Source organism: Enoplosus armatus, chromosome 4 (assembly GCF_043641665.1).
Source record: "Enoplosus armatus isolate fEnoArm2 chromosome 4, fEnoArm2.hap1, whole genome shotgun sequence".
Taxonomy (NCBI): domain Eukaryota; kingdom Metazoa; phylum Chordata; class Actinopteri; order Centrarchiformes; family Enoplosidae; genus Enoplosus; species Enoplosus armatus.
In genome coordinates this window covers 8,805,597-8,820,623 of record NC_092183.1, presented here as the reverse complement: position 1 = coordinate 8,820,623, position 15,027 = coordinate 8,805,597, and the positions used below count along the sequence as shown (strand labels likewise).

General features: G+C 40.0%; 1 protein-coding gene across 3 annotated transcripts in view; it reads right to left on the bottom strand.

Annotated features, from left to right (window-relative positions):
• Positions 1–15,027, bottom strand: part of rasgrf2b (Ras protein-specific guanine nucleotide-releasing factor 2b) — a 39,522-nt gene that overhangs the window by 10,726 nt on the left and 13,769 nt on the right. For 2 of the 3 annotated variants that reach the window (XM_070904099.1, XM_070904100.1), the window contains exons 3-15: positions 13,334–13,481; positions 9,307–9,396; positions 9,027–9,163; positions 7,921–8,037; positions 7,709–7,788; positions 6,320–6,513; positions 6,105–6,214; positions 5,898–6,016; positions 4,432–4,592; positions 4,220–4,286; positions 3,553–3,689; positions 2,945–3,027; positions 2,301–2,549 (exon numbers count right to left, since the gene is read on the bottom strand). In XM_070904099.1, coding sequence (XP_070760200.1) covers positions 2,301–2,549; positions 2,945–3,027; positions 3,553–3,689; positions 4,220–4,286; positions 4,432–4,592; positions 5,898–6,016; positions 6,105–6,214; positions 6,320–6,513; positions 7,709–7,788; positions 7,921–8,037; positions 9,027–9,163; positions 9,307–9,396; positions 13,334–13,481 — 1,692 coding nt within the window. Of the gene's footprint in view, positions 1–387; positions 481–2,300; positions 2,550–2,944; positions 3,028–3,552; positions 3,690–4,219; positions 4,287–4,431; positions 4,593–5,897; positions 6,017–6,104; positions 6,215–6,319; positions 6,514–7,708; positions 7,789–7,920; positions 8,038–9,026; positions 9,164–9,306; positions 9,397–13,333; positions 13,482–15,027 lie in introns of all 3 variants that reach the window. The other variant, XM_070904098.1, reaches the window with a different exon arrangement.

The following is a 15,027-nucleotide window of genomic DNA, read 5'->3' as shown; positions in this document are numbered from 1 at the left end:
TTAAGAGGAGGATATAAAACGAAGAAGAGGAATGACAAAAAGGGATCAATATGGATACCGAGAGATAAAACAGCCTTGAGGAAGTGATGCTCCAGTGACAGAACATGCTACAGACCAGCTGCAGATTGAAGAAATATTTCCCTTCTCCCATTCTTGTCTACGTATCATCAACCTAAAATGTTTCAAACTGGCGAAATTACAACCCCTGTGAGTTGTTGCTGTCCATTCATATAATGAGATAGATAGCAGGTAGATTAAAAAGTCAAAGTAATGAAAGTCATGCATCAGTGAAGTATCAGACCAAGACCAGAGGAGAAGAAGAACAGGCAGGACAAGTTGTAAAGAGCAGTAAGTAAGAAGGAGGACTGAGAGAGAAGAGTTGGTTACTTGGACTGATCCATGGCTATCTTCTTGATCTTCAGACTGTAGTCAGGACAGATGGATGAGATGGACAGACGGTCAAATGAGTGGTACTGCGCCCTGTAGTTGGAGGGGACATGAAGAGACAGGGGGGATGGATGACACAGAAACATGATTAAATGTCTGGGTGTGATGGTTGGATTGAGACATGAAAATGCAAATAGGAGATGTGACGGAGACAGATGATGGTTTGAGGGAAGATGATGGAAGGATGATGAATGAATCTCTTGGTAGAGGAAAGGCGTGTTTGAGGAGGAGGGGAGGCAGCGTGTGAGGGAGAGAACAGCAGCATATGTTCAGTCTTCCAGATAGAGAGAAATATCCAGTGCAAAACAGACGCAGAGAGCTGTGTTAGAGTCTCTAAAAGGGCAGGGGCAAACATGAAATGGAAGGCACCTCTGTGATCTAGAAAAATTGAAAAACCAAGGGGCATTTGAACAAACCAAAGGTTCAATCTAATCATTTGTAAAAGAGTGCCATGAAATATAAATAAACAGGACGGAAACAAGACTACGAATCTACAGCCATGCTAGTGGCTCAGTAAGGTTGTACAGGCCATTTTTTTAACTTTTATTTTTCACTTAAATACTGTAAATGTGTATATTTTTATTTTCTATTTCTTATTTTTATATTTTGTACATACTTTTAGCTCTAAATGTATGCTACTTTCTACTCTTGAATGGGAGCACTGGTACTGTACAATTTCCCCCCGGGGATCAATAAAGTATTTCTGATTCTGATTCTGACTCTGATACTTAGGCACAGCAGTAGCTTTGAGTTAAATGCTCATGTCAGCATGCTAACATGTTGATGTTTAGCAGGTATAATGTTTACCATCTTAGTTTAGGGTGTTAGCATGGTAACATTTGCTAATTAGTACTAAACGCTAAAGGAATATACAGCTGAGGCTGATGGGAATGTCATTCATTTTACAAATATATTTGGTCATAAACCAAAGTATTAGACAAATTGACCTGATGCCTGATGGCACTGGATGAAAAGTTAAGGGATCACCAAAGTCATTAGAATTCTTACTCTGGGGACCATGAATGTCTGTATACATTTCTATGGTAATCCATCCAACAATTGTTGAGATATTTCAGTCTGGACCAAAGTGCTGGACCGTTTGACCAACCAACACCACCCATCCCTAGAGCCACGTTGCTAACATGGCTAATACACCAAAACAATAAAGAAACCATTGGAATACAACAAATCATGTTCTATGTATAAACCTCTTATTGTACTGGTTCTCTGGTGGATGAAGGAGCGAAAAAAAGTCAAAGGTTTGACATTAAGGGCAAAAATGAAGCATATCCTGTTTTGTTTAAGTTCAAGAAAGGGGACTCTACACACCGCCACTACCCTTCCTGCACACCCCTGGCCCCTGTTCTCCTCCAGGGAAGGCAGCCACAGGCCATGGTGAGTTAGGCTTTACATACAAACCTGCCCAAGGGCGGAGGAAAAGACAGAGCTTTTCCAGTTGAAAAGCTAAGTCAAGTTAAGCCAAGGAAGGAATATAAACACACACTTCTGATGCAGCCAGAGACCTAATAAGAGAAAGAGAGCATGAATAAAGTAGAGAGAGAGAGAGAGAGAGAGAGACTCTTCATCTGACACACAGTATATTCCTATGGCTGTGCCAAAAAACTTTGTTGAAGCATCTGTTCTGCTGGCCTCCACACACAGGCTGGTATGTGCTTCAGCCAGTATGTATTCAACCTTGTGGACAGAGCAGCATGCCGAGTCCAAAAAATAGGAGGAAGCTAATAAAACACTCTCAGAACACTCATTCAACACAAATAAACAACCTTGCATATTACACAACACACTAACACAAGTTTCTGAGTGCATATTTGTGTGTTTTTGCGTTGCATGACCTGATAGGTATGGAGGAGAAGGGCTTCTTGTAGATGTCGGCCAGTTTGTCCATGACCACCGACGCCGTGGTGAAAATCCTGTATGTGTGCAGGAAGGTGTTGAGGAAGTCAATGGAGAGGAAGCGCAGGTCAGTCAGCCTCTCGAGCAGCCGCTCCACGCTGGCATAGCGGATCTGGGGGACCTTGCAGGAGTTGAGCGTCTTGCTGAAGCAAATGTCAACATCATCTTTATGGAGACGCACATCGGATCTGATGGATACACACGTACGTACATACACACACACATAACCGAGCGTGGGTGACTGCTGGGCTGCTAAGCAAGGAAAAGTTTGTGAAAGTAGCTGAGCAAAAACAGCCAAGTAAAAGAGAGAAATGAATAAAAGAAAATCCATATATTCCAAAAAAGGTAAAAATAAGAGTGGATACCAAAGAATACTTTTGAGCAGATTTCAGCAACAGCATGAATAAATATAAAAAAGCATAATACATAACATACAGATAATAATAAAAAAAAGACTAATAATTTACTGTATATGAACACAACTGTAACATTTTCACCCAGGTACACTACATTATAAACGTATGTTTTGCAACACTAGCATGAAGAGATGGGTGTTCCTCTTCGCAAACACAAACAAACTTACTTGATCATGTGAGGCACAGTGACTTTAGAGTTCTCCTCAAATACACTGGTCATCAAGCCATTACAGCGGATATTATCTATACACTACAGAGACAGAGAGAAAAGGAAGAGAAGTAATGAAAGAATAAAGTGAAAGAATGACAGTATGAGAGGGGAAAAGAATATTTGCAAATTATTTGTTTGTTTGACCTACCGAGTCTGCAACGTCATAAAATATATCAGGGAGAAAATGACTCTAAATTTACTTTGACAAAATCTTCCCTGCACTCATTTGTTTGTCTGTGCACTCCCATTAAATTAAAACCAATCCCCAATCCAATCCAAATATTGTGAAAATATTTCAAAAGTCTGGTTGATAAGGAATTGAAAACTGCCAATGTATTTTTGTGTGATAAGAATGAATCCAGTCTGATATGCTTGTATGGTGCTACTCTGTTTGTGAAGTACTGAGGCAGTGAGCTGAACTCTTCCCCGGGGAACTGCACCCATGTCTGTGTTTACTTATCACTAAGCCTTCTCAATGCCCAGTGGAGACGTGCTCTTGCTATTTGGAGGTTCTTGTTATTCTGTGTTTGTCTGGGTGTGTGTTTGTGTGACTTTGTGTATTACCTGGCTAATATCACTGGTCCACGCAGCCTTCTCCTGCCGCGACGGTGCCAGTAACACCACAGTGAATGAAGGTGATTCTGACGGCTCCACTACAAGCTTGAAGTCCAGCTGGCCAAATACCTGACCGCCAGCTTTAGCTGTGTGATAGAGGAAAAAGAAAGCTTTTTACAGTCCAGCAGTCCTCTTAATGATGATGATAGTAAAAAAAATGCTTGTGCACACACACAAACATACATAAATACACACACACACACACACACACACACACACACACACACACACACACACAATGGGTTAATTAGTGGACCTGCTATCTCCATTCTGCGAAACCCCTGAGGCTTAAGTGTGTGTTGAAGACAAGTGTGCACATGCATGTGGTTGCCTCAGCACTTGTGTTTGTGTGTGTGTAGGTGTTTCATCAATCTCCCCATTTGCAAAAATGAATTCTCAGAAAAAAAAAAATAATGTAATGTAATGTCAAAAGATCAAAACCTGACATTTAAAGGGGGTGATCGTCTGATATTTAAAGGGAAGTAATTTCTGGACACTTATCATCTGACACCTAATTAACCTCCATGAGTGGTGAAGGGCCTAAATGAGGCAATAAGAGCTGCCTGTCAACCAACGCAGACACACTGCTTCATTGTTGTAGTAGTAGTAAACTTACACTCCTCGTCACTGGCGTCTGGTTCCTCTATGAGTGTGCAGTCAATTAGGGACAAAACTCCACCTTGCTGCAAGAGTTGAAGAGCAAATATTATATATATATATATATATATATATATATATATTGCCATTTTAAATAAAAGTTGCAATCAATTCCAAAATTAGTTTCCTGTGTGCGATCAACTTAAACTACTGAGTTTAGGGTGTTCTCACCTTGAGAAGGTGCAGTTTTCCCCCAGAGCTGCGTGTGCAGACGAGGAAGTGTTTGGTGAAGAGGAAGCACTGCCTTTCGCCCTCTTTCTTTAGAGACAGAGAGCCCAGACGGACCTTACTTAGCTTCCCTCGCTCCACCGATGGCAGCTGGATCAGAGAGCCTGAGGAGCAGGACGGGCACAGGATTACATTACATTTCATTAAGCTGACACTAAGCCGAGGGTTGTGTTTACGAAGCATCCGCAGTGGAACAGACATACATGCGTAAAAAGCAACAATTTCTGAATTTCTACACACATTGGCAGACACGTAAGAAGACAAAATGAAGGATAGATTCAGTGGCAAAAACTGTATCTCTGTTTGAATGAATAAAGACAGACAGCAACCTTGTATCAAGAGATGACACTCACTGTCAAAACTGGTGTCAGCACTTCATCCCCTGACCTGTAACTCAACTGCAGGAGGGACGTCACAATCTGCTCTCCTGGCCGGTCGTAAGGCAGCATGCCATGTAAGTTTCGCTTAGCAGGCGTGCATACTCAGTACATTTATTGCATCTTAAAAGGAAAATTGCCTTTGACTTGATCTGTGTAAGAGACCCCCACAAATCAGGAGATCAGACAGCTCATGAGGGTTTGCACAATGTAGCAGTTAATGAACACTGGAACAGATATGGGTTCAGTGCCTTTCTCAATAGCACATCAACAGTATGAAGATTTTGCAAGTCTTGGACCAGTGCCATTATGGGACTGTCTCTCCAACCACTTGTTGCTTGAAGCAATTGCTGATAAATACAGTACAGTTTATACGGTACACTTGTGATTACGGTGATCAAGAATAACTTTGTTATGTAAAATTAGGCAGACTGTTGGTTCTGGCACCATGACTCCACACTAAGACTTTGGCATACACCAGTGATCTCAGGCAATCCCTTTATCTCCACTGTAAGAGAATGAGACTTGGAAGTGCACCCTTCCCAAACAAACAACGAACAGCGTGTTCAGTGCTACAGTACAAATGCTTAGAGGATTTTAATTTAGTAAAGGGAAATTGGTTTAATCAGTTTCATGTTGGAAACTGCTAAAATGTACGTGAAATGTGATTAAACAAAATAAGTAAAACATTCAGTTTTGAACTGCTTGGGAATAATTCATTAGGAAGATATTTTCTTGCTAACATATCAGACAGAGTTGTTACTATCCCTCAGATTAATATCTTTGGGAAGTTACAGTATCATGGAGAACCACTGTCAATGTGTCGAACCACATTTTCACTCGACTGAGCTGACAGAGAGCCAAATCTCCCCCAGTAGAAAGTATTACAGTGGCTAATGTCATGATTCAGTGACTGAGCTCCACCAAGCTACCGCGTCTGTGCTCTCAGATCACAGGTTGACAGGCAGGAGGGTCTTACTGTCCAGAGCTTTGCTGTCTGGTGAGCAGTGCTGTGAGCTGACGAAGACTTACCCTGCCTGACAAAGGTCTGGCTGGTGTCTAGCAGGATGTCACAGCCCTCCACTATCATCCTCTCTATGGCCAGGTTCTTCCGGATGTTCTCCGTGTCACTCACCTCGTCATGCATTACTCTGGCCACACACAAAGACACCAGTTAGTTCAGTATTCAATATCAAGATGTATCAGGAAATTTGATCATTCTAACACATACACACATACCTGGACAGTTCCTCTAATTTGGACTTGGCAAATTCAAGACTCTTGCGCTCCACATGCTCATGAGGTGTGTGTGCCAATAACTCATGCAAGGTGATGATGTAGCGAGGAATCTTGTAGGAGAGAAGAGCAATGTGGAAAAAGGCTCTTTAAATATATGAACAATTCATGAAAGAATTGACATAAAAAACGAGTGCGTGCTGGTGCCCATGATCTACCTGGAACATGGGGTATGTGAGGAAGGTCTCCAGCATCCTTCCCTCACAGGCGGCATTGGACTCGTACTGTTTCAGCAGCTTGTCAAAGTCTCTGTTCTGCTTACAGTTGGCCAAAACCTGCAGGCTGTACTGATGGTTTCGCACAAACTCCTGATAGATGTTCAGCATGGGCAGCAGGATGTCAAATAGGTCAGCTGAAAACAAAAACACACACACATACAGTTAACTGACATTGTTATAGTCACCATGGTTGAAGCTTTATCAGTTGGTGCTGTTTTTAATAAGGCTGTTTTGTGATTTAGTAGAATTGAGTTTTTCTGTGATCAGTTTACTGCTAACCAAGCTAGCTACCTGAGGCTAATGTGTTGCCAACACAATAAGAAGCAACTGTTAAGTGTTGTATTTTACTCTTTTTACTTTTACTATTGTGGACTGTGACTCAACCTTTATTGGAAGTGTTTATATGAGTGTCTGCTTCCCAGTTTCTTTAATCAGGTTGCCTCTTTCTTGGACAACAAGCAAATGGTTTAAAAATCATCATCATGGTGTTAGATACACGACAAAGTCTTTTCAAAGAATGACTAGAGCCTATAACCTTTTAACATTTATGGGACATTCTGAAAAAGCATTGGTTAAAGTAGATGTGATTTCCTAATTCACTGCAGAGAAACAAATGACTACATCATCAGGCTTTTCAATGGTCGTGCCCTCAAAAAGATAAAAGAATCAAAACCATGCAAGAAAAAGCAAACACAGATTTAAAGAGCTTCCATTATATTAGTCATTGATGGACGCTCCTATTCATTTGAACATAGTCTATGTGGGGTTAAAAGCATGTTGTGTTGGAGGTATTAGGAAAGGATGTATTTTTATGACAATGTCAAAAAGGAATCAATCTGTACTGAAAATACCACAGAAATTGATTTGATGTCAAACATATTGTTGATCAAAAACCTACATTCAGCGTCAGCCTGCAGCAGAGAGTCAGATAAGGGTGACATGTTTAATCAGTCTGCCCTTTTCTTTTTGAATTTGTCACAAGTCATTTGCAATCGTGTCTTTCAGCAGTCTGTCTCCTTGGTGATGCTTATCTGTCGAGGGGGCTTCTGTTTTAGGAGGTGAATATGTGGCATGCCTTCTGGTCTGGGTGGTCATTGTCTGTCAAGACAATGAGTGTGCTTGTTGCAGACTGAGATAGGGAAATGATCGTGTGCATGTGTGTGAATGGGGCAGTAAGACGTCAAGAATGACGTTTGAATGAGACAAACTGGATGTGGAGGACCACTGAAAACCTGACCTTGATTTCACTAAGCAGCTGCAGAGTGTGTATATGCACAGAGTATGTATTTGTGTGTTCTGTATATTGTGTGAGATTAAGTAACAGCTTACCCAGCACAAGAGTTGGCCAGTTGGCTATTCTCGCCTTCAGCCCTTGATGGAAAATCTCATGTAGGAACATGATGGTCTCACTGAAGACACAGTGTAAACGCACGCGGTGTGAAAACAAAATGACAAAAGAGGTTTTATTGTTATTTGAATGAACACACATTAATGGTTAAGAGCAAAGATGGACACGAACACATTCACACAGACATACACACCTGTTCAGGAAGATGCTGCTGACATCGTCATGGCTGATGGGAGGTTTCTTGGAGCTGGCAGCCATCCTTAGAGGTCTGAGGAAACAGTTGACCAGGATGTAGAGCTGGTGGACGTACCTGTCATCACACACACACACACACACACACACACACACACACACACACACACACACACACACACACACACACACAGACAAACAGAAAAACTAATATATATCACGTAATAATGTCTGGGTTAAGACTTAAACAGGCTTTAGACCAGTGAGACATAGCAGGTATATACCTGGTAATGTGGTAATGTTATAGGAATTCAGATTTATCTTCAAAACACGTACAGTATATGAGTAAATATGTTTAATGAGGATATTGTTAATATTTAGTAGCTGGATTTTGTAATATTGTAATATACCTTAAATACTGTCTTACAGTTAAATCATAAAATTGCCAGAGTGTTTTCATTTGTTATAGCTGAGAGTAATGAATAATGAATGTCTGTACATAAACATTTGTTATGATCTTTCCTCAAATCAGCAGATTTGCTTCACAGGATCTGATTTAGAAGTGGTTTTGTCTGCCAATCACAGTCTGATAATTTGACTGTGATTCAATTCAATTAATTCAATCCAATACATATGCAGACGGGATGGCGGATATGTATAACATCTTTTATATATATTTATTGTGATAAAGTACATTTTCAAAATTCAATTAAGAAACCATTTAAAGGTGAAATACGGGATGGGAATGGTTACTCCAGTGAAATAAAAGATCTTACAAATCGAGGTACTTCATCACAATGATGCAAAAATAATATTGCCTAATGCAGTCCTGTTCACTGATTTGCAAAATTGTCTGGAATGGTCTAATGCAACTAGAAATATTAAAATGATATCTACATAAATGGTAGACAAATTTCTGTCCTCTCACAGTATTTATAATGATATCGTCTGCTGTATATTGTATTGTATTAAGAGAATCCTTTCCTAAGCCCTACAGCTCTATAGTCTACAGTAAGTGAGATTTACTTCATGTTCTGCAAAGCTTGACAATAGTGACAACTTTTCTACAGTGTGTGCTGCTACTCCAGGCATAATGTATGTACGTACTCCGTCTCTGCCTCCACCATGTTGAAGACGATCTGGTTCCTCTTCCTCATGCTCTCAGCGTGAGGAGAGCAGATGTAGTCCTGAACGATGATCTTCCACTTCCTCCTACAGAGCCAGCCCCGCATGAAACTCTGCACCTGAGGAGAAACAAACAAGGTTGCTTAGACACAGTCATACACGTCGAGCGTACATACTGTGCACACAACAGGTTACAGAAAAGAAAAATACATGAAACCTAAAAGTTCAACCTGAATTAGATTTTAGAAAAACATCTATTTACCTTTTTGATCTTTTTGATATCTGGGTCTTCATTTTCATGGTTGACATGGTAAGGCCGCATTCGCTCCTTAGTTTTGTTCAAAGCTACAATCTTTAAGGAGAAATTCAGTCACAAACAATGTGAGCATAAAGTGCGTGAATAAATGCACAGAAGACATGTTAAATTACACTAAAATCACATTAAACACAAACAATGGTCTTCTGAGGTATAGTAGAAAGATTTAATCAATGAGGATATCATATTCCTAAAGGGACTAACAGTCATTTGGCTGAATATCGCATATGTGATAGTCGTGCAGTGTGTGCTCAGTGAACTGTTGGTGAGATTGCACCAGATAGACATCAGACTTCCTCATCTTTGTCAATCTGGTGCCTTCATTCAGAAAGAGAGAATGAAAGAGAAGGGGGAGGGCTGCTATCAGCTGGCGACAGTAAGCAAATTAAGGCTTATATGTGCCTGACCACCTGTAGTGCATTGTACGGCACAGCAGGTACTGAACACAAAGTATATTATAATAATAGTATAATCCTCTGCAGCTGAATGTTCCAGTGGAAACCATAACATCAAGGCCCTTTAAAGACCTGATCTATCTAATTATGCCAAATCTCAAATATCATTTTTACGCCGATGAAATACTTTCTTCACACAGCAGAGTCAGATTAGCCTTTAGACATGTGACATTTAATAGCTGCAGGTAAGAAAAGCGAGCCGCCTACCACAAATTTAATGTCATCATCCAGGTTTGAAAACTGAGGCATACATGAGACACTTCACAAAGGGAATAAGCCTACGCAAAATGTTATTAAGCTGTGGGGGAAAAAATCTAATTTCACATTGTAAACTTAATAATAGATAGCACCACTTCTCTTTAAATAACAGTGATGACCAACATGATCAAACATAGCTGGTAAAAGGTTTTTCTCAGCAACGCTGTGTGGTGAAGAAATAAACTCAGCAGAGGTTCAGACTGGCTCTAGTACTATATTACTTTCACCTATTTGCTTTTACCTTCAGGCCTCTTGATAACATCAGTTTATCACAGATGGAAAAAAGCATGAAAGACGAAACCAAAGCCATTTTCAGCCACACACTTTCATCTTCATTTTCTTATCACTAACGCTATCATGCAAATGGCAGCCGAGAGGAGCCAGTCTGCCAACTGTTGACAGTTACAGTGGCTAGTTGGTTTAATTATTCATAAACACGGAGCAACACACAAAAACAAACAAACAAGAGTATGTTTTAATGAGATGGATCACCAACTGCACACTAGCTCTCAACGTTGAATCCTTTTTTCATGAGCAGCCCAATTACACGGGCAGATGTTTCCTAATATAAAATGTCTTTCGTTAGCATTTTCATTATCAGCAGGGCTCACTGTGTCCTGCCAATGAGATATAATCACAGTGTGTCGTGGGGACAAGTATCCTCCACACTTGTTGCTCCGAGGGAGAGTTACAACTAAAAGCAGCGTAACAGGCACCTCCATTAAACAGACAGAAATAACATATGCAAGTAAAATATTTATACATCATTGACACAGATGAGCAGAGACAGAATTGTACATGACAGGGGAGATGTGACCTATGGAGCTGTTAGCAGCTGGCCCAACGAGCAAATAGCTTCCCCTTGGGCCAACTGCTGTGCAGACCAGAATTCAATTTCAATCAAGCACCTGTACATTAACAATGACTCTGTAGTGCCTTCTGGTCATCTATGTGGCACATAAGAGAACATGTACAAAGGAATCCCAAATCTCTGATTAGCAATTACATTTTTAAAAAACAATGGTAAAGCTTTATTTTACAGGTCCATGATTTCTGAATAATTTCCTAATAACTTCCTAGTTTCCTATTTTGCTATAAAGAACTATGTAATGTGGTTCAGTTGATACACTTCAATCTAATTAATTCTGATGAATTGGTAGCGTAACCTAGACGGTCTTTTTGTTAGTGCAAAGCAGGTCAGCTGAACATGCAAGACAGCAAAGATGTGAAGTCTGTCTACAGGCAAGCATTCAGCATATATGAAGGATAATGAATGAATGGGTTTAAACTGAGTTGTTTTACTCATAATGAGTGACAAAATACTATAATAAGTTCTTTCACGACCACATGTCTATACATACATACAAATTTTTGGCTGGGCAATATGATTGAAATCAATGTCACAATATTAATAAACTAAGAATCCGATATCGATATACATATATGTGCAAAATCATACATGAACTGATGTTCAATGCAATAAATCGTGTCTCACTGTTTTGCATTATATGAAACAAACTGTAAATGTGTTTTGAATCACTCATTTGGACCAGAAAAGAATTGTATACAAACACACTATACAAACACGATAACATGAGACAATAAACAACAATCACATTATTGTCCAGCCCTCTGACGGGCGTAAAAGCTTTTTCTCAGCAGTTTGACAGTGATGTCAGGAAGTAAGCTCACTTATTTGACCTCAGAAAAGATTGGAGCTATTGATCTAATTACCATAAACCAATAATTACCTGCTGTCGTTTGTGTGCGTGAGAGAGAATTGTAATTAGTTCTGATTTACAATGTTGTAGAGGTCAGTTGTGTTTTGTGTGCGGGCGTGCATGTCTGATTTATCGTGCTGTGACGGAAGAACAGAAACGTGTTGTGTTCGATAAGCGTAATGGTTTGGCAGCTGTTTGTAAGGACGCTGATGGGCTTGTCTTTATTGAGCGGTGGGCTTCTCCTCCTACGCTCAGAGGTGAATGAGTACTGTTCACACCCCCTCCTCTGCTGCCATATACACAACTGTGAAAAGACACACGCACACTAAATACCCATAGGGACATGTGTGTATCTATATATACACACACACACACACACACACACACACACACAGGTATATGTGATTCTCCTTCGATCACTCTTCAAATGATTCACGGCAGGAGAGTAATCACAGAGCTGTGTGGGCGTGAGTGATGCTAACTATGTATGCATACTGTATTTCAATGCCTACGAAAAAGGACAATGGGAAATGTGGTCTTAAAGGTACTCTGTGGAGAATTTGACCACCTGTAGTGCTATGGATGAATGTTTTTGCACATGTGCGGTGCATTCCTGCCACCAGTTTCAAGTTATTCCACTGGTCAACAACTGGCAGCGGTACTTCCCAAAGAAGTGCTGCAAAGTGCCAACAAAGGCAAGGAAGAATAGAAGACTGCAAGCAAGTAAATGTGGATGTAAACAATGCATGATTTAAGATGTTCAAGAAATTACCTTTGCAAATGTTTTATTTGGTAGGAAATGCATTCAACGCATTTGTTAGACCTCTGTTATACACAAGATGCGTTTGAATAACAGTGTAAATATAAATTTGTTTATTCACAAGAAAACTTCTCAAGGCACCTTTAACTTTGAATTGAATTCACCCCATAATCTATTTATTAAGATAGTTATAACCAAGATGATTTCATATTTCACTGTTTTAATGTTTAAAAAGGATACAAATGCCACCTGGTCTCAAGCTGCAATTCTTAAGATTTCAGTCCAGCTTGATTTGGCAATACTTCTGGCTGTTTGTGTTTACCGAAAACACATTTTAAAAACACTCGTCCCAGTGTCGACATTTTAAGGGTCTAGAAATGCAAGAGAGGAAGAGCAACTCGTGCATCTACCACACAGCCAAGCAAACTGTGGCCTGAGAGGATTGTTTTAAGAAAGAACGCTAAAGAAGGAAGTCATCAACAACTAAACTTTCTCTTCCAATGCTCAGCACTAGCTGTTGTCTTCTGTGTTGTGTGAAATGCACACATGCACTGGCTTTTGTCTTATGCGTCCTGTTTAGTATACACATTCATTGTTTCCTGTGGGTATGCAATTTAAATCCCACGTGGAAGAGACAATTACTGAATGCAAAAAAAAAAGGCTATTGCTGAAAAAATGCAGGCCATAAACGGTTCGAAAATGGGGTTTGATGTGATGGAAATCTTGAGGATTATACCTTCGGGTGTGTGTGTTTGTGTGTGTACACATGCATGCTGTACCTCTGCTTTGAGCCTCTCGATTTCGGTGTCCTGATCTTCTAGCTGGGTGCGCAGCTGATTGGCAGCCACCTTCTCAGTCTCCACTATCTGTACAAGGTGGATGTATTTCTGCATCAGCACCTCTCGTTCAATGATGATGTCAGAGTAACTGAAAATAAGGAGAAGTCCACAAATGGCAAGAACACGTTATATCATAAATATGAATAACAGCCTATACAAAATCATGTACATTTCTTGCTTCTGCCCTCCGTTGTGTGTTATGGCAGAAATGAGGGAATAACAAAAACACACTTGTAATTTGTGAAACTGCTTTGAAATAAATGCTGAGCGGTCTGCCAAAGTTGGAACAGTTTGGTATTTTCAGGAGACACTGGTTTGAAGTGGGCAGGGCTCGGGTCACATAGTTCAATGCACCCATCTGTGTTTAGCAACATTTGAATCAAAAATCTGTTACCAGTTGCCAGCAGGGTTGTTTGGTTATGTTGCCAGCACTGTCAATCAAAACTGAACTGGACCTGATGAAGCAGATTAGCTCAGTTTTTGAGAGTTAAACTCTTTCTGAACTTGAAGATTTGAAGCTTTAAAGGACCGGACTGATGGCTTTGCATGTTCTGGTGTACTTAACAGCAAATGTTCATTCTTTATATGCTACCGACCGTGTTCTAGGGGTTGTCATATGTTCTTAGGTTAATTTCCTTTTTGGGCTGAAGCTACAGCACAGGTGTTAATAATGACATTAATGCTGGCTCTGTCAAGTGTCCTAGTGAGCCATGACTCTGAAACAAAAGCAGATAAATATAAATGGAATTCAGCCATCATTCATTTTAGTATTTACATCTGTGCTTTTCCTACAGTGAGATGCTAAAATGTCTTTTGTATAAAAAGTCCTCTTCAATTTAATGGTCCTGCGCACTTCCACAGGTGTTTCCCTTATTCTGGTGCCTTAGACGTCTGCTCAGGTTCAAGATGGATGGAGCTGTGAATTACATGAGGTCATCAAACATGTACCAATAAGAATAATAAAGGTCTAGGTTTTCCCGCCCTAATAGGTTAAACAAAGCTAACAGAGCGAGAAGTAAATGTCAGTCACACACAGGGCTTTTAATGGTATGGGTCACAATGTAATGTGGATTTAGTCAGCCTGTGGATTTAGTGTGAATCTGCAGGAAACACAAAGCAACTAATGAAGCTGAGATTGTGTGGCACCACCTATAAAATGCAAGCAATACACGCTTCTTTTGAAACTATCAAATGCACATTATGTTTTTCAGGACATCCGTGTTTGATTTTGAACAGTATAGTGCTTTCCAGGAGGTAACTCAAATGTCAAACCTCCAGATGTCTGAGCCTGTTTGAGTACACCAACAAGCAAGAGCTTTCAAACATTTCTGAAGTAACTTCATGCCACTGTGAAAAAAAGATGGATTACTGCACATATCAATCAAATTTTCCAATCTTTGCAAGTTTACTTTCATTCTGTGCTGAAATCAACTGAAACGAATGAATTGTGGAAGGTAGGAAACAAGTGCAAAAAGTATTCTTTGGAACACACTCAACTTTGCGGTAAATTATAAATGATTTATACTCAATGGGCTATAACACAAAAAATCACCAGTATGGCCTTTAAAGTTCATATTAATGCTCTCTAATCTTAATGTTCTGTCACATCACGTCAACTTGTGGTCATGCAGTCA